Here is a 19867-nt window from a genome sequence, read left to right as displayed (position 1 = left end):
ATGGGCCCCATTGTATTATGGCTTTTTTAAATCCTTCCTGTTTTTACATCATAAATTGGACATCTTTTTTCGATGTCATTTTTTTATGTCATCAATTATTTTTCTCACTTTCATTTATTCGTTGAATCATATCTTCTAAATGAAATACATCTTCTTTTTTATTTCTCTCTTTACTAATTGTAATCTGCATTCTTCTCTTCAGTAGATATTTCTGTTTCTCCTTTTCCTTTCTCTAATCTAACATTTATAACAATAGTTTCCGATCTAAGGTTACTTCTCTCCACTTGGTTACACTTTAAAGATTAGACATAGAAAAGCAATATGTAGTAGAATGTAAACAAAGTTTCTCATGTTGTTCGCAGATTTTGATATATTTTAGAGGTTTAAGATTTTTATTTGTAAGCTCAGCTGAAGAATACTTATTTACATATCGCTTTTTAACATTTTAATAGACAACAAGTCTATATTAAAGCTCTTCGCTCATGTATATTAGGGTGTACATATATTAATTAAAGCTGGCCAAACTGCTGGACCAAATGGACTGAAATTTTTTGATGGAACCCTTAAGTACCTTGGTTGTAATTTAGGCTAAAAAATTGAATATTTTTGGTCAAAAATTAAAACTTGTTTTTTTCAAAATTCAATTTTTTCAAATATCAAATTTTCAAAAAAAATCACGGGCAACGACGGGCACTTCAGCTAGTTTTTAATATTTTTCTATCAGTTTCGCACAATGGAATAAAAATAGACTAAAATAAAAAATAAAGGGATTATAAAAAATTGAGTTTGTAGTGAGTGTTTAGATTCTTTGAAGCACTGCGGCCAGAACTGTTCTAGTTTGAAGGTAAATGTACAAACCTAACAATTATTTATTTGTAAAAGTTTTCTCTCCATACATTGATATCTTGTCATAACTTCTCCGGATTTTTCAGAGTTCCGACCCCGGAGATTATTCAAAACTTTGAGTACAGTTCTATAACTTACTCAATCCAATTATCCAGTCAATATAGATATTGGATATTTGACAATTTTACTTATTTTCCCTCAAAATGTCAAAAACAATAACAGGGGCGGATATAGAAATACTAGGAGTGAACCAACTAGAAATATCAGGGGCGGATAAAGGAATACTAGGGGTGAACCAACTAGAAATATCAGGAGCGGATATAGGTATACTAGGGGTGAACCATCTAGAAATATCAGGGGTGGATATAGGAATACTAGGGGTGAACCAACTAGAAATATCAGGGGCGGATATGGGTATACTAGGGGTGAACCAATTAGAACTATCAGGGGCGGATATAGGAATACAAGGGGTGAACCAACTAGAAATATTAGGGGCGGATATAGGAATACTAGGGGTGAACCAACTAGAAATATCAGGGGCGGATATAGGAATTCTAGGGGTGAACCAACTAGAAATATCAGGGGCGGATATAGGTATACTAGGGGTGAACCAACTAGAAATATCAGGGTCGGATATAGGAATACTAGGAGTGAACCAACTAGAAATATCAGGGGCGGATATAGGAATACTAGGGGTGAACCAACTAGAAATATCAGGGGCGGATATAGGAATACTAGGAGTGAACCAACTAGAAATATTCTCCAATTTTATAGCTCCCCCAAAGCTTCAGGGGGAAGCTATTTTCAAGGAGCGAGCCCATGTATCCGCACCTGAAAAAGAATCGAATGTTTTACCAAAATAATTTCTTATTGTGATGTTTCAATAATGCTGTAAAGTTTCTACTGCCCACGGAATGGAGGAAAGTAAAATCCTGTATCTTCTGATTCTATCTATTTAGATCAATAGAAGAAACATAAACAACTATACGAAGTATATTCAAGTTTTACTTCTTGGTACACTGTATTTCCGTCCGCCAAAAGCAGACGTACTCGTAAGTATTTCTGATTTGAAAAAACAGTGGGATGATTTATATCTCTATAATGAAGTTGGGTAATTCGTGATCGTACTGTCAAATGAACTTTTTAAATTTTTTGAATGATATCGATCAGATAAATGAAAAAAAAACATAAACCCATTATATTACATATAAAAAGTTTTAATAAAGGTACTTCTAGACGTCAATTATGAATATATTTGTTATAAAAGTTCATCCATAAGTTCATCCATAATTTCTCCGAAAGAAGTATATTTATTAGATTTTTAAATTCACTACATTCGTTTTTTCTCCGCGCAAATTATATTCATCAAATCTTTTATTTCTATGTGATGCAGCCTTCCCCCGGAGGTTGTTTAGCTCCGTTGTCAGAGCACAGGGTTTTAAAAAATATAAACCTAGGATAGAAGATACTTGGGATACACGATATACAAAAAAGTTGGACAAATTTTCCAAATACAAAGTAGACATCTTTTACATGACCCAGAACGCATTAGTTTAGAATGAGAAGGCGACGATTTACAAGTGAAACCTTTGCTTTCACGTCACTTAATCAATTATACTTACTTGTAGCTTTAGACAAGTGCATTTCAGAACTATAAAGAACTTGTTTTAGTATTCTAATCGATTTTTTAGAAAGCTTGAAACCTCTGGATCACTGTGAACTATGATATGCGGGTTGAAATGATAAGATAAATGGGATGAAATGATAAGGTAAATGGGTTGAAATGATAAGATAAATGGGTTGAAATGATAAGGAAAATGGCTTGAAATGATAAGATAAACGAGTTGCAATGATAAGGTGGGTTGAAATGATAAGATAAATGAGCTGAAATGATAAGATAAATGGGTTGAAATGATAAGATGGGTTGGAATGATAAGATAAATGAGCTGAAATCATAAGATAAATGCATGGTTTAAAAAAATAAGATATATGTTTTGGAACGATAAGATAAATGGATTGAAAAGGTTTAGAATCATAGCAAAGATACCTCCTCAAAATCAAAAAAATGAAAACTCGAAAACTCCTGAACGTACATGAAGGATTACTAACAAACTTTTACTGTACACTCACTTTTATTGAAAAAAATCTTCCATATTTTTAACCTAACAGCTAAATAACGAAAATATCTCAGACATGGATAGGGTACGTTATTAATCGTTTTAGTTAGTATTTAAAAACTTTTCTTTATAAAACTTCCAAAATTTTAAAAACCATTTTCTGTTGAGATTAGCTTTTAAAACTTAGCAGCATTTTTATTTTATCCTAAGAAAAAAAAGGAAAAAACAAAAACTTTCGTTTTAACACGTTTGTCTTCTCTCGTTTTTTTTTCATTTAATTTCTCTCAGGGTCAAAGTTTGGCGTGGTGTAAGAAAAGCAAATATTTAGAGTAAATTTTGGAATTCGTAAATTTCTTAGATTTTTTGAAAACCTTGAAAAAGCCCTAAAAGTCTTCAAAACGAACCGAATTACTAGTCACTAGGCTTGGATAATTAGTCAGGAAATGAAATTAAAAACATACAGTTTCTACAAACCTGCTGACTTCTATCTATATCGTCTCAATCTCTATGATTTATCAAAGGAATTTGTCACAAAAAAATTTCTAATCCTTATATCTTTGCAACCTGATGGTGTAAAACGTAAACATTCAATACCTCAAATTTTAAAAAATGTCATCTATATTATATTAATTTTTTGAATGTTTAAGGTCTATGACATTGGGTTTCAAAGATTTTGGGATTAGAAAATCAGAGTTAGTGACATAGATCAAATCTAAATCATCTAAATAAACGAAAGAAGGTAGATAGACTGAATAGACTCCATAGAAAACTGGTGAACTCTTTTTTAATGTAAGATTAAAAATGAAAATACCGACTTACACTGTTGTGTTTTTCCGGTAAAACTGTAAATGTTTCAGTTTCCAATTTAAAAAAAAAAAAGCTGCTTACTGAGAAAAGTGAATTAATTTTGTTGTCAATTTAAAGACAAAAAAAAAGCATAATTGTAAGAAGAATACGGAGTCTGGAGAGAACGGAAAGTAAATATAAAAATTATTAAATTCTTTTATCATAACCATAAAATTAATTTAAACATGTGCATGACTGCATGCATTGTCTGCAGTTTACATGCTCAACAGTTTTCACAAACTCTTATTTTCTAATCGTATCATATGATATTTCAAACAAGGCATCCTGAAAGATGAATAAGTTGTATTAAATATCAAAGATTAACATCAACAGGTTGTAAAGATATAGGAATAAGAAAACTAACAGTAATACCTAACTACACGTTAATCATTGCAACCCATTAACTAGTAACACCTAGCTACAAGTTGATCCTTGCAACTATATTTACTAGTTGAACTGTAACACCTAACTACAAGTTGATCCTTGCAACCATGTTTACTAGTTGAACAGTAACACCTAGCTGCAAGTTGATCATTGCAACCATATTTACTACTTGAACAGCAACACCTAGCTACAAGTTGATCATTGCAACCCATTAACTAGTTGAACTGTAACACCTAACTACAAGTTGATCCTTGCAACCATATTTACTAGTTGAACTGTAACACCTATCTAAAAGTTAATCATTGCAACCCATTAACTAGTTGAACTGTAACAGCTAACTACAAGTTGATCCTTGCAACCGATTTACTAGCTGAACTGTAACACCTAGCTACAAGTTGATCCTTGCAACCATGTTTACTAGTTTAACTGTAACACCTAGCCACAAGTTGATCCTTGCAACCATATTTACTAGTTGAACTGTAACACCCAAAGACTTTGCTAATTAGCAAAGTCTTTGGTAACACCTAACTACAAGTTGATCCTTGCAACGATATTTACTAGTTGAACTATATAACACCTAACTACAAGTTGATCCTTGCAACAATATTTATTATTTTAACTGTATTACCTAGCTACAAATTGATCCTTGCAACCCATTTACTAGTTGAACTGTAACACCTAGCTACAAATTGATCCTTGCAACCCATTTACTAGTTAAACTGCACACTGTCCTAGCTACACACTGGGCCTTGCAACCTCAACTAAGCTTTCGGTGCGTTTTAAAGTAATTTGCAGTACACAGACCAAAGATATATATGGTAGCGTTTAGATATATCTCATTGTTTATTAGTAGTGAGAAAATATGGTATCTCTTTCTCTCTGTTGACGATTTGAACATCTCAACAGGTACTAAACTATAAACTCCATACACTTAACTCACAGCCTCCAAACTTAGAATGTTCTCCGTACAATGGGTAAATACGGGGTTTCCTTTACATAGAGAGATAATGAAATAAGAGGATTACGAGTGAAAGTAGAGGGAAGAGAGTAGAGGGATGAGAAGATAGTGATGAGGAGAGTAGAGGGATGAGGAGAGTAGAGGGATGAGGAGAGTAGAGGGATGAGGAGAGTAGAGGGATGAGGAGAGTAGAGAGATGAGGAGAGAAGAGGTATGAGGAGAGTAAAGGGATGAGGAGAGTAGAGGGATGAGGAGAGTAGAGGGATGAGGAGAATAGAGGTATGAGGAGAGTAGAGAGATGAGGAGAGTAGAGGGATGAGGAGAGTAGAGAGATGAGAAGATCGAATCTCACGTGGTTGATAGTTTCTTTCGATACGCGTGTCGAAATTTCTAACCGAAGGTTTAGCGCTTAAATACGACGTTTGTTGGTGGGTGCCAACCCCACTACCTACAGGTTTTCTTTGTTAGAACGTGATCATTAAAGTTGTATGACCATTTACAACTTAATTAACTAGATTTTGGGACTAATGGCAAATAAGTTTTGCAAGTGCAGGCGAAATTTGTGCAGAAAGTTTTATATGTAGACTTATTCTACAATATCCAGTCTGCTTTGATCCACCTTTAACTCTACAGGAGGGGGGGGTTAAATTGATAGGAGGGGGTGCGGGGGCTAAAAATCGTATATCAGGAAATTACCGTACACAAGTGGATTAGGTTTGATAAGAGGCCCAGTCCCAGGCCCCCTATAGTTCAAGTCCTATAGAGAAACAGCGCTTGCCCCATAATGTGCTAATTAATCTAATAAAGCTCTGATGAAAATGAAATAAATTTTATTACTTAACAAGCAAATGTCATAAATGAACTAGATTGATGTCTCAATAAAAATTTCTTGATTGAAACGACTGGTCGTCATCTTGAGAATTGGGTGGTTTTGAAATCTCATCCTAATATTAATTTGAACTCAATATTATGCCTAGAGATGTTTGTGATTTTGTTAATCTCATGAAATCTATTCTGTGTCATAAAAGTGTTCAGGGCATGCAGGTCTAATGTTTTTTAATCTCATGAAATCTATTGTGTCATAAAAGTGTTCAGGGCCTGCAGGTCTAATTTAGGTTAAACTCTCAATAGAATTTATGATGAGAACTAGCAAATTTTAGCTTTGACTGATTCAGTAATTACAAAATATGATTTATTCATTTTAAACTGAACCGAGTCCCAAGTATTGTTAAAGGAAATCGGTAATTTCTTAGTAACGAACTTTTGAACCCGCGCACCCCTCCCCTCCTATTGTTTTTGACTTTTGTACATTGCATTTTAGGGCATTTTTGGAGCCATGGGGCCGCATCACCCAGCCCCTTAGTCTGTCCTTGCCGCAGAGCTCGGCCCCATAGTCTGTCCTAGCCGCAGCGTTTGGCACTTGGTGAGATTAAAGTTACAGATAGTTCATTTCTGGATGACGAACCGTCATTCTATTCTTACCAAGATAATATCATGTTTAGGGGTATACATTGTAAAGCTCTAGCTTTAAGAAATAGGTAGTTCGAATTCAATCAATTAATAAACTTTTCGAACTTTTTCAAGTTTTCCGCGGCAGTGGTGCGTAATTTAGTTTAAAATGTTATCATTCACCATGTACTTTTCAGAGAGTAAAATTGTCAAGTACTTACGGTTCCGTTTCACATTTCAAGATTTTCTAATAACGAATGGATAAAATAAGTGATTCATCAGGTTAGAATTTTATTAACGAGTTAAAAATATTAATGACAATCATCGCATTTCGTCTTGCAACAATTGGCTTATGATTAATTACTCCTTGATAAAATAGAATCTTCTTGCGTTAAAAATATGATTTAAAGTTACCCCTTTCGGTTGTTTTAAAAAAAAGCATCCCAGATAAAGGGTTAAATAGTTACTTTTAGGAAGGATGGCGGTAGATAAAGAGGTTGAGGAATATCTAGAAGCGTCTGGTAATCCTCTGCTAGATGATTACATGGATCCTATCAATAATCAGTACGGAGTATTCAATCCGACTCAAGAACCAGGTTTCATAAACAGGTATTTTATTTTTACCAGAGGGCGGAAATGTCCTGTCTGTGTGTCTGTACCAAAACTTAAAAGAGTGTGTAAGTAATACCAGACGGAATGTGTGTACTGTAGGTATATACAGTACATAAGAATCTCGGTATTAATACAGTCTAGTCGAGTACATTTGTTTATTGTTAATTTTTTAACTTTAAAAATAAGTTTAATATACATGTAATATATTATTCATACATTTAAGTCAACACTATAATAAGCCAAATTTTCATGCAAAGAATATAATTTGATTAAAGTTTACAATTAACTACTCGTTACTCAAGCTTAATTATAATTGACGACATTGTTCTGCAATTTCATTGACTGTAGTCTTGGTTTGTGTGTCTGTATCAAAAGTGTGCATGTGTAATACCGAACTCGTCTGCAAAGCAGTGCGACTGGCTTTTTCATGCCAGACCAGCATCATTTCCTTTCCCTTCATTCTTGGTTCCCGATTTTTACTCGCAACTTGACAGTTAAGGTTTATTATACATTTTCTTGACTAGGTTTGGCACCTTGTTAGAAAGTCTTGAACGTTAAGAAGATATTGAAAGTAAGACAGGGGTGTATATTTTCTTGAAAAAGAATTATCCCCGGAAGATGGCATGTTCGCGCGAAAATAAAAAAGAACTTGCATACCTAGCCCTTGTTAGAACAGAGATTTAATGGTAGTAACCGGTTATGTACGATAGTTAACTGAGAATGTAGTATTAGGGAGAATTTTTTGGATTCAGTTGAGACAAATAAAACGTTTTACTAATGCATGATTTCTCAGTTTGAGTGCAAAGTCGACGTTTAAAATTTTCCACTTTTGGATAACCGATTTTTAAAAATTATCTTACGACGACAAAAATGAAGAAAAAAAAATTCTACAGTAAACTGATCGTATGTTTCGGAACATATTTCTCAATTGAAATTTTCTGAATAAATAAATGTAAGAATCAATTATTTCTTTTTCATCAATATACGGAATTTCCTTTTCTTTGAATTTATTTGCAGATTTCTTCAATGCTGTCTTTTCAATAAAAATTCCAGGAAATCCACAGAATTTGTTTGTGAACAATGAGACATTTCAGAAACAAATAAGTGAAAAAGATTACTTATTTTCGATGATAATAGTTAATATTTATCAACCTGTTCCTAAATAACTAATTAGTTTACTGTAGAATTTTTATCACATTTTTCGTCGTCGTTATTGAATAATTTTTTTTATACTGTTCCTCAAATCATCCCTCAAAACCGAACTATCAGGGTTTAAAAGCTCACAGGTCTAGAATGATTTTGAAAAATTTCTTCACAATACTTTATTCTCAGTTCAACTACTAAACATTGCCGGTCACTCCCTTTAAGAAGAAATTTTAAAAGCCTGCTTTTTATAAAGATTTTAAATTTTCAGGTCTACCATGTTGGACGATATTCCAACCACCGAGCTATACACCCTGGTTATACGAAATATTCCTCTTCTTCTCAATATTAAAGGATTCAAAGGTCTATTCTCCTACTATGGAGAAGTTCAGGACTGTTACCTAGGTATAGTATTATCCAAGATTATGCATCCCCGCACACTCCTATTGAAACTCCCAGGCGATGATCACAAAGTTTTATAGTCCCCAGTGTTGTTTCCAAAAGCTCCGGAAGCCATTTCTCTTCTAAATCTTTGGTTATATTAAATACTACCTTTACTTTTCCCTACAAGTTCCTGATAAGTTGTTTTCCGTACAAGTTCCTGATGAATTGTTTTCCCTACAAGTTCCTGATAAATTGTTTTCCCTACAAGTTCCTGATGAATTGTTTTCCCTACAAGTTCCTGATAAATTGTTTTTTATAAGTTCCTGATAAGTGGTTTTCCCTACAAGTTCCTGATAAATTGTTTTCCCTACAAGTTCCTGATGAATTGTTTTCCCTACAAGTTCCTGATAAATTGTTTTCCCTACAAGTTCCTGATAAGTTGTTTTTCCTACAAGTTCTTGATAATTTGTTCGATTTTAGAGTGACAAACGGATCTTGTGCTGAAAATACAAAGGACATACTTTTTTATTTTAACACGTTTGAGGTTCAAAAACAGGAGAACTTGTTGCTCGGATAAAGATTTTAAATGTATCGTTGTGAGTCGGGACATGCCACATAGAGCCCGGAGAGTCGCTTGAAATCGCTTTATGTAATAAACAGTCCTCTTCATTGATCTAATAAGAGATCTAATAATAATTAATAAAAAAGTTTAGCATGCATGAATTCATACCGGAGATAGATATTTGAGAAATGATCCTATATTAAATAAATCGAATTAGCAGGTCGTGTAAAGGATAGAATGTTTTATCTGATATTGTGGTATAATAACAGATTAATTTCGATTTTATTTCTGAAATTGGGGGCAGTAGTCGGAGCAATTGAAATATACGGCCGTGGCATGAACAAAAAAACTGAAGTATTTTTAGAAATCAACACTTCCATTTCTTCAGGGAAGCCCGCGAGGAACGAGAATACGACCTGGGGTAAAGTTTCATTTCTGAGCAAGGTATAAATTTTTCCACACTAAATACAAAGTGGTAATTTTGAAAATCGTATTATTTTGATGTAAATTAATTGATTGATTTCCTGTTAAGAGAGAAGGAGCAGCTGCCATTGAGAGTTTACATGATCAGAAACCTTTACGTCTACAAGTATCATGGTTCACTACAAAGAAAACTAAAGAAAACTGGCGTAGGGAATTGTCATATTCTAAAAATTCAAATTACACAAATCGAAATGTACTCAAAATATTCAAAATAATTACATCTTTCTTATATTCAAAATATTCAAGATACACCAAATACACAAATCTTCAGTATATTTAAAATATTCAAAATTTACAAATGTATTCATCAATGAACAAATTAATTTAGCTTAAATTTTACAAATAGACAAATTCCGTGTGTAGGAAGACAGAATTGGAGCAGGATTTTGATTCTACAACCAGGAACAGTTATGATGAATTAATTAAGAGAGCTGAGGAGAAGATAATGAATATTAATGAGAATTGTCTGCCTGAAGGAGACCTGAAACAGAAGAGTCTGGTTACAGGTAGAATTATAACCATATTTCTTCTGAGAAGTACAATTGTAACAGAGGTGTACATTTTTTTTGAAAAGTCGCCTAACCTCCTTGCAAATGAATTTTTTATATCTCTACATTACATCCTTCTGAATATTTTTGAATAATTTGATTTCCCAGTTGCATTTACCTCAACTATGGCCTTAAAATCGTTTAGCTGAACCAGAAAATATAAATCTATAGTTCGGTTAACTTTTTTCAAAACATTTGACGGCATGTAATTAGCATGCACATAGCTCAACTTTTACCCTAGAAATGGATTAGTTGATGACAGAACAGAAGGTTGTCATACTATTTTAACGGTTTCATGAAGATGCCTCCAGCATGCAATGCATCCCACATGCATGCTGAATGATGAACTCATGCATGCTGAATTCTACTAGAAATGAATTTCTTAATTCCATGCGGGTTATTTCTGGTATTGATTTTGTAAGCATCTAAGCAGTAATTGATTGTTTCCGTTTTTTTGACACTTTAAGCCATAGTGCGGCGGCCGGCAGTAGATGTAACTTTAGGCCAAGTGAGAGTGCAAGTTTCATAAACCAATATAAATTCAACAGAAACTCGTCTGTTCTGATGTAACTATTTCTTGGTTTAGATGAGAGATCAAGGTTTGCTAAAGATAATGTTGGTGTTGAGGAATCTAATACCTGGGGATATCCTCTCTTCCAGCCTAGATATGACCCTCATCCCTGTGACCATTGTAGGGGAAAGGGACGACTGGTATGCTCAGTTTGCCAGGTGAATTCTTATTTTTAAATTGACATCTGTCATGTTACGGCAATAAGTGCACTTCTTCTTAGTCTTTTCTGACGAGTCTGCTTTATCTCTATTCCTAAAATAAATTGAGCCTTTGCCACAAACTCAAATTTTCTAATCCCTTTTTCTTTACAACCTGATAAATAAACCTTTTAAACCTTTGATATTTTAAACGTAGAATATTTTATCTAACAGAATTCACATTTTATAATATCAAAGGTCCACTACATTGGGTTGCAAAGATATAGGGATTAGAAAATTAGAGTTTGTGACTAGGATTTGTTTAGTTCTCATTACACTTGATAGAAACCTAATAAAAAGGATTGTCCTTTTCTTTTAGTTAGTTAACAGGGTTGGAAACAAAAACAAGTAATATACATTACTAGCTGAAGGGCCCGGCGTTGCCCAATGCCTGTGGAAACAAATTAAAAAATCCAAGTTTTTAGCCTTCAACACATCCAGGCTACCCATAATTGTCCACACAAAATTTCAACCCATTCGGTCCCTTCGTTTAGTCAGCCATAGGGAATATTTATGAATGTCTTGTTCTATAATATATAAGACATACATTAGGCCCGTATACAATATACATGATAAAATATGTAATCTGTATCGGTCTAAAATTATGTTATAGTAGAAACTACTTTGATAAGAAATCATGGCGAGATATACTTTGGCCATTTTTACAAATAGCCTCAAACAAATGCTGTTGGCTGATTTCTGCACAATTGGATAGCAAAAAGTTTAGTTTAATTTCCTAACCTATTCTCATTTAACTCTAACACTGAACTCGCATGCCTTGTTTTTACCAATATATCTATGTATCTGTTCGGTATGTGCTTGAAATAAACATTTTTTATTCGTCAGGGATATTTATTTTTATCAAATCATTTCCACTCGAGCTCTTGACAAAAAGTGAAAATAACTGAAACGGTGAAATGAATAATTTTTGTGGAATATAAAATAATTATTTCTGGAGAAAGAAACGACAACCAAATTAAAAATGGTAGTTTTAAAATTTTTATTCAGTTGAAGACTTCAATTATTCCTTATGATCAAATATCTTTCTATAAAAGTGTGTTCAAGCTTTTTAGCCTAATAATTTAATATTTTTAAGGTTTGGTATTGCAGTTATAAATGTCAAGTTCACTCCTGGCCGATACACAAATATGACTGTATTCCTCCTCCTCCTCTAATGCATCCTGCTGGATCTATGTTAGACTCAACTCCAATCAACCCTTCCTCCTCACTCATTGTTTCAAGGACCAACTCCAGGTACGTAACTTCCTCTACACTCGCTGTTTCAAGAACTGACTTTTCATGAACCATACTAAATATGATATTAAAATGTTATAAAGTTTGCCGATAATGAATTTGAGCCGCGTTTCAAATCCGCCAAAAACTGGTTTCAATTGAGCGCCGGCTTAAATCTTGAAGCATTGAAAACAATTTTAAATGGAACCATCCATAATTCTTGAAATTCGACCTCAGATCATTTGCTGACATTTTTTGTTCTGTTTTAACATTCTTCGACAGCGTGAGTTGTATTTTATAACTCATGTATGATTTATATATAATATCTTGTGATAAAAATGTTATCACAAGATATGGTAAACTGAGTTATGCATGAGAAGATAGCTTTATTAAATGATTGAATATTTAGTGCTGCTAAGGTGGACGTGGTCAGAAAGGATGAATCATTGAACACTAGTACCAATGAAGAGGCGATTACTACCCAAAGTGGAATTGTTGAATGCAGCAAGAAAGCTAATCAAGGTACCAAGAATGTAGTTACTCCTGGAACCAATATCATAGATGAAACTTCGTACCCTAGCAACCAAGAAGAGGTGAAGACGACTGGAAGTAGAATTGTTGAATTGACCAGGACTCAAGATGAGGTGAAGGAATTAAGCAGGACCCAAGAAGATGTGAAGGAACTGAACAGGACGATGGGATGAAGGAATTGAGCAGGACCCAAGATAAGGTGAAGGAACTGAGCAGGACTCAAGATGAGGTGAAGGAATTAAGCAGGACCCAAGAAGATGTGAAGGAACTGAACAGGACCCAAGATGGGATGAAGGAATTGAGCAGGACCCAAGATAAGGTGAAGGAACTGAGTAGGACCCAAGATGAAGTGAAGGAATTGACCAGGACTCAAGATGAGGTGAAGGAATTTAGCAGGACCCAAGAGGAAGTGAAGGCGACCAAGAGTGGAATCGAAACCAAAGAAGATCTAGAACACAATGGGTCTGGCGACAGGGTGAAACATGAAACAAAGAAAACTATTACATCAGAGTTCAAATTTAAACCTGGAATATTCCACTCTTTGTTTTCTGAACCTGAGCTTGAGCTAAATCTGAAGTATGAGTTGATCAGTCCTATTAGTGTCTTTGTTTCTCCGTCCGAGTTCAACGTTGAGTTGAGTATTAGTCGTATCAGCTCTTCCAAGATAGAAAGTCTTCTTCAGTCTCTAAGTAGTCAACCTGAACCTCTGATCTGGAAGGTGGAGAAGTCGTCTCCTGTTGCTGTAAAGTACAATGAGGTTTGGTTCCGGGGTTATGCAATTAAGAAGAAGAGTGGAGAGTTTGTGGTGTATCTCCCCGACACTGGACAAACCGTATGTGTGAAGCAAAGCAATCTTCGACCCTTGTCAGATCAAGCTTTTAATTATCCTGTCTGCTCAGTTCAGGTTAATATTTCTTTATCTTCCAGTTAAATCTAACATTAATTGCGATTGTAATTTAAAAGATTGGTATTCCACTTTCTTATAGTCCATCATAAAAATTTCCTTGAGAATAAATAGCTGTGCTGGAAACTTTTTCTTGTTAAATTTTGCGTGTGGAAGATAAAAAAATGTCTAATTGTCTATCTCTAGCTTAACAATCTGTTCTTGTAGGTGTCGCTAGGCGGAGTTAAGCCCTTGAATAAGGAAGAATGGGGAGATAATGCCTGTGCCCTCAGTAGAAGTTTTCTGAATAGTGAAAACAGTTCTCTAGACATGATAATCCTTGGAAGAGAGCCTAGTGGAAGATTATCCGTTGAAATTCTAAAGAATGGGGAGCATAGTCTTAAAGATCTGCTCATTCAAACTAAGAATGGTGAGTCAACTCTTATTCAAAACTGTTCAATCGATTGTTCCTTTCGGAAATATGAGTTGAAAGAATCCTTCCCTAATACAGATACTGAATCCTGTATTACCAGCAATTCAGTAAATCCTGAAGATACGTTAACTGCCACTTCAACAGTGCAGGAGTCAGCATCTACTCTGTCAGTGAAGACATCTCTTGGTGAAGTATCTACATCAGAGCAGACCCCTCGTAACCCTGGTACAACCCCACTCAAGTCTCATGCAGTAACTACAAGTAGACGAGAGTATCCTGAAAATGCCACTCCTATGGCAACATATCGCTGTACCGTCTCTTACGTAGAGTCTCCTGATTCATTCTATGTATCTCCACTTGAAAATCAGGAGGTTTGGGAGAAGATATTGATGGATATTCAGAACCCTAGTTGCTGTTTCTACACCAGAGCAGAAGTCTGCTATTGTTTCTACACCGGTACAGAAGCCATCTGCTGTTGTTTCAACACCGTTACACAAGTCAGCTGCTGTTGTTCCAACAGCGGTGCAGAAGTCAGCTGCTGTTGTTTCAACACCGTTACACAAGTCAGCTGCTGTTGTTTCTACACCGGTACAGAAGTCAGCTGCTGTTGTTTCTACACCAGTACAGAAGTCAGCTGCTGTTGTTCCAACACCGGTACAGAAGTTAGCTGCTGTTTCCACACCAGAGCAGAAGTCTGCTGTTGTTCCTACACCGGTACCAAAATCAGCTGTTGTTCCAACACCGGTAAAGAATTCAGCTGCTATTCCTACACCACCAAATATGGCAACATACCGCTGCACTGTCTCCTACGTAGAGTCTCCTGATTCATTCTATGTATCTCCACTTGAAAATCAGGAGGTTTGGGAGAAGATATTGATGGATATTCAGAACCCTAGTACCAGTCTGGATCTAGTAGAAGTTGGTAATATTTGTATTTCTGAGCAAGGGGGTTTGTGGAGTAGATGTAAGATTGAGCAGGTGTCTTCAAATACTGGTGAAGTAAGAGTATTCTTTATTGATCATGGAAGCAGAGAAACTAAACCTGTGTCAAGTCTGATGAAGCTAGAGACTCACAGGAATACTCCAGGGTTGGTGAGAAGAGTAGGGTTGGCAGGAATACAACCTCTACAGGGTGAAGTTTGGTCTGATGATAGTTTAGAGACTTTTAAAGAACTCGTGGACATTGACGGAGGTACAGCTTTCCAAGTTACTCCTCAAACCCAGGATAAGGATGGATACAAGGTGATAATGGTTGATGAGGAAGGATTGAACATGAGGGATATTCTTGTAGAGCTGAACCAAGCGAGGTCATCAGATTTGGTTGTGGATCCAGAAGGTACACTTTTTTATCTACATCTAATTATTCTGACGATGAGACAGTAATCTCGAAAACTTTTCAATTTTCAATAAGGGGAAGAGAGAAAACCGTCCCCTTTCATTTTCACTTTCATAAATATCTTTATTAGTCACAGATAATAATCACGTAACAGCACTAATATTTTCAGATAATTTTCCTGTGTCAGTAGATACCATGAAACCTGTTGTCTCAGTTAATCTAGTACAAGAGATCGTTGCAGAGCAAACCCCCGTGGTTCCTACACTAGTACAGAAACCAGTTGTGATTCCTGCACCAGCACAGAACCCAGCCACTGTTCCTACACCAGTGCTGAAGTCTGCTGTTTCTACACCAGAGCAGAAACCAGTTGTTGCTTACACACCAGTACAGGACCCAGCTGTTGTTCCTACACTGGTACAGAATCCAACTGCACCAGCACAGAAGCCAGCTATTGTTCCTACGCCAGTGCAGAAGACTGCTGTGATACCTAGAACAGTGCAGAAATCAGTTGTTTCTACACCACCACATAATTCAGTTGCAGTTCCTACACTGGCAAATATGGCAACATACCGCTGTACTGTCTCTTACGTAGAGTCTCCTGATTCATTCTATGTATCTCCACTTGAAAATCAGGAGGTTTGGGAGAAGTTTTCTACACCAGAGCAGAAGTCTGCTATTGTTTCTACACCGGTAAAGAAGCCAGCTGCTGTTGTTTCAACACCGTTACACAAGTCAGCTGCTGTTGTTTCAACACCGTTACACAAGTCAGCTGCTGTTGCTCCAACAGCGGTGCAGAAGTCAGCTGCTGTTGTTTCAACACCGTTACACAAGTCAGCTGCTGTTGTTCCAACAGCGGTGCAGAAGTCAGCTGCTGTTGTTTCTACACCTGAACAGAAGTTAGCTGCTGTTGTTTCAACACCTGTACTGAAGTCAGCTGCTGTTGTTCCAACACCGGTACAGAAGTTAGCTGCTGTTCCCACACCAGAACAGAAGTCTGCTGTTGTTCCTACACCGGTACAGAAATCAGCTGTTGTTCCAACACTGGTAAAGAAGTCAGCTGCTATTCCTACACCACCAAATATGGCAACATACCGCTGTACTGTCTCTTACGTAGAGTCTCCTGATTCATTCTATGTATCTCCACTTGAAAATCAGGAGGTTTGGGAGAAGATATTGATGGATATTCAGAACCCTAGTACCAGTCTGGATCTAGTAGAAGTTGGTAATATTTGTATTTCTGAACAAGGGGGTTTGTGGAGTAGATGTAAGATTGAGCAGGTGTCTTCAAATACTGGTGAAGTAAGAGTATTCTTTATTGATCATGGAAGCAGAGAAACTAAACCTGTGTCAAGTCTGATGAAGCTAGAGACTCACAGGAATACTCCAGGGTTGGTTAGAAGAGTAGGGTTGGCAGGAATACAACCTCTCCAGGGTGAAGTTTGGTCTGATGAGAGTCTAGAGACTTTTAAAGAACTCGTGGACATTGACGGAGGTACAACTTTCCAAGTTACTCCTCAAACCCAGGATAAGGATGGATACAAGGTGATCATGGTTGATGAGGAAGGAATGAACATGAGGGATGTTCTTGTAGAGCTGGACCAGGCGAGGTTCGAACTTGAAGGTAAGGTGAATTGATAATTTTGAGTTTTTTTCTAATTGCATAGTTTTTAGTTATCGAATCTGAACCTCGCATGGATGAAATAGTTTCTATGGATCGTAGTATTGTAGACGGGGACCAGGTAATATTCCTGAATTGTGGAGATTCGCTCAACAAGATATATGTCATAAAGAAGCTAGATCGGGATCACTTAAATGGAGAACTGACTACTCTGAACCTAAAACTTGAATTTTTTCCTGTTAATCTGGATAATATTCCTGTTTTGGGTGGATATGTGGCCTGCCCCTCTGATAATGATCGTATCTTTCGAGGGAGGATAGAAAACATATTTACCGAGGAAATGTTGGCTGAAGTCTTCTTAATTGACGAAGGATTAAATAAAATAATAAGTTGGAAGGAATTAATTCCTATTCCTGACGGATTGTTTAGCTCTGAGGGGTACGCACAGATGGTTCTACTGAAAGATGTTCCGTCTAGAGAAGCACTTCAGTTCTCTAGAGAGATTTCAACCCTTGCTAATCAGGAAATAATCTACACGGTTCATATCTCAGGGGACAAGGTCATCCTGAGCAGCCAGGATTTCAACTTGAACACAAAAATTTCCGCAATTGCATATTTCGAGTCGAAGATAATGGATACAGTTGGAAACAATTTCTCCGACTTGGATCCTGGTATTTATGAAGTAGTTCTACTTTCCAACGCATCCACCAGCCTATTCTATGTATCAACAAAGGAACTGATAAATAGGTTGGTTTTATATTAAAGATTTATGAATATACAGTGAACTTGGATCTCTGGAATAGGAAGTGTTAAGAGAATCTGAGCTTAAAAAGCAAATAGTTTCACCTGTAGCTTAAAGGGACTGTAAGCGTCAGTGCTTAGGATCCGTTGGATCCTCAAGATTTTGGCTTTCTGGATCCGGATCCGCAAAATTATGCGGATCCACGGATCCGGATCCAAGGGGTAAAATGACAACCAAAAACTGCAAAAAAAAATTTTACTCCTAAAACCCAAATCTGAACTTTTGAAAAAAAGAGAGATTATAAAAATTTCATCATTTCTGAATGGTTCATCAAGTTTTAAGATAAAATAAACGAAAAAAATTTGAAAATTATTTTTTGTTAAACATATTCAGTAAATCTTAAAGAAATGACTTGGATCCGGATCCATTTTTTGCCAGTGCGGATCCAGGATCCGAAATCCGCATCAAAATTAAATGGATCTTAAGCACTGGTAAGCGTGATTTCAAGTTACCCTCCATGCAAAGTGGATCCGATTTATAGCGGTACAGAGATAATAGATATCTCTGTACTTTATTTCATGTTTACAAGATTAATTGAAATCGTAACTTCATTTTTACAGTCATCTTCCTATTCCACAGTTTTATTAGTCTCTTTGTCTGTTTTAATGATTTTATTTTAAGGTGGATAGAGAAGATATCTAGACTGACCGAGGAGAGTTTAAAGACTGAATCGACGAGTAAAGGATTGAAAGCTGAACCTGGTGATCTAGTTCTAGTTTCTAGTGGAGGAACCTGGTGCAGAGCACTTGTTAAGAAGTGTCAAGACTTGAATATTATTCAGGTAGTCTACACACCTTTCCAATTTTAAATGACCATGTCTATTTAATTTCGAATTTCCTCGCCTTATATTTAGGACGTAATTTTAAATGGAGTGTGGGTAAATAATTTTTTTAATAAGAAAATTGATGAATTTTTGGGGGGAATTGTACCGGAAAGGGTTTAATGTCGTTAATTTATTTCCTTTTTAATTCTTCGATGGCTGTAACATTTTGTTTTCAGGTTCTTCTGGTCGACATAGGTGTAGAAGATGAGTTTTCCATAACTGAGATCCGTCCTCTTCCTGCCAGTTTGCAACAAGAGAGATTCACATCCATTCCCTGTGTTTTGCAAGGCTCGGAAAACCTGGAACCGTGGGAGACTGAAAACTTGGATGTTTTTAACAGAATAGGATTCAATACTGAGCTCAGGGTGGAAATCCTTGGGAAGATTGGATGGAGAAATATTGTTCGTTTTGTCAATCTCTAAAATATGTCGCTAATGACTCCGTTACTGTTACGTAATTTTTTTTTACTTTTCTTAAAATTTTTTTCCCTTCTAGTGAAAATTCGACCACCAGTTTTTACTTTATTAATAGTATTTCATACCTCGATTATACAATGAATCTTTGTAAAATTGATTTTTTTTCTGAATATTTCCAACCTTGCACATATACTTTATTAATAGTTTTTCATACCTCTATTATAAAATGAATCTGAGTGAAATTGATTTTTTTTCTGAATATTTCCAACTTTGCACATATAGCCAGTGGACTGATTTAATACTCTTAATATTTGTTAAACACATTGTAAATTTTTAGTGAAGAATAAAAACAAAACAAAAACATTATTTTCGTTCAATCACGCTAAATTAAAACGTCGATTTCGTGGACACCGATACATATACTAAGCCTTATTATTATTATCCCGCAACTCAAAAAAAAATATAGATAACCATTCATTTCTTGTGTTTTTGAAGAAAAAAGTAGTCATTTTAAACTAGAAATTATCTTCTTGGGTTAACGTTTGTGGACAAGCTAACTTTTTGTTGTCGTTAATCTGCTTCTTTTCACATGAGAATTTTAACAACCAAACCTTACTTAAAGGGACTGTAAAGGAAAAATGAAAGGGGGTATAGGATTAACCCTGTGTTGGGTGTAGGCGTTACATATTTGT

The 19867-nt window shown here is 35.7% G+C and overlaps 2 protein-coding genes across 5 annotated transcripts; both read left to right on the top strand.

Moving 5' to 3' along the window:
• Positions 1–6771: 6771 nt before the first annotated feature.
• Positions 6772–16428, top strand: LOC111702954 (uncharacterized). 4 transcript variants are annotated; one of them, XM_023474778.1, is made up of 12 exons: positions 6772–6882; positions 7074–7209; positions 8627–8760; positions 9690–9745; positions 9834–9934; positions 10148–10290; positions 10919–11061; positions 12197–12354; positions 12743–13007; positions 13064–13768; positions 13976–14786; positions 16165–16428. In XM_023474778.1, the coding sequence occupies exons 1-12, from the start codon at positions 6858–6860 to the stop codon at positions 16404–16406; spliced, it is 2919 nt and encodes a 972-aa protein (XP_023330546.1). In that variant the 5' UTR covers positions 6772–6857; the 3' UTR covers positions 16407–16428. The 4 variants fall into 4 exon arrangements, with proteins under 4 accessions (XP_023330546.1, XP_023330549.1, XP_023330545.1 ...); XM_023474781.1 differs by having other exon boundaries at positions 12743–13024; positions 13081–13768; positions 13976–14720; XM_023474777.1 differs by having other exon boundaries at positions 12743–13024; positions 13081–13768.
• Positions 16407–19541, top strand: LOC111702955 (uncharacterized). The gene is made up of 4 exons (XM_023474782.1): positions 16407–17137; positions 17188–17881; positions 18558–18717; positions 18936–19541. The coding sequence occupies exons 1-4, from the start codon at positions 16597–16599 to the stop codon at positions 19179–19181; spliced, it is 1641 nt and encodes a 546-aa protein (XP_023330550.1). The 5' UTR covers positions 16407–16596; the 3' UTR covers positions 19182–19541.
• The last annotated feature ends 326 nt before the right edge of the window (positions 19542–19867 follow it).

Source organism: Eurytemora carolleeae, unplaced genomic scaffold (genome assembly GCF_000591075.1).
Source record: "Eurytemora carolleeae unplaced genomic scaffold, Eaff_2.0 scaffold522, whole genome shotgun sequence".
Lineage (NCBI taxonomy): Eukaryota > Metazoa > Arthropoda > Copepoda > Calanoida > Temoridae > Eurytemora > Eurytemora carolleeae.
This window is presented reverse-complemented; position numbering and strand designations above follow the sequence as displayed.

Bases quoted from the DNA above. Each gene is read 5' to 3' on its own strand.
- LOC111702955 (XM_023474782.1), top strand. From the start codon at position 16,597: ATGGCAACATACCGCTGTACTGTCTCTTACGTAGAGTCTCCTGATTCA. The intron at 17,138-17,187 runs GTAAGGTGAATT...CATAGTTTTTAG, and splicing joins GGCGAGGTTCGAACTTGAAG to TTATCGAATCTGAACCTCGC. The intron at 18,718-18,935 runs GTAGTCTACACA...TTTTGTTTTCAG, and splicing joins AAGACTTGAATATTATTCAG to GTTCTTCTGGTCGACATAGG.
- LOC111702954 (XM_023474778.1), top strand. From the start codon at position 6,858: ATGGATAAAATAAGTGATTCATCAG. The intron at 8,761-9,689 runs GTATAGTATTAT...CCATTTCTTCAG, and splicing joins AGTTCAGGACTGTTACCTAG to GGAAGCCCGCGAGGAACGAG. The intron at 9,935-10,147 runs GGAATTGTCATA...TTCCGTGTGTAG, and splicing joins ACTAAAGAAAACTGGCGTAG to GAAGACAGAATTGGAGCAGG.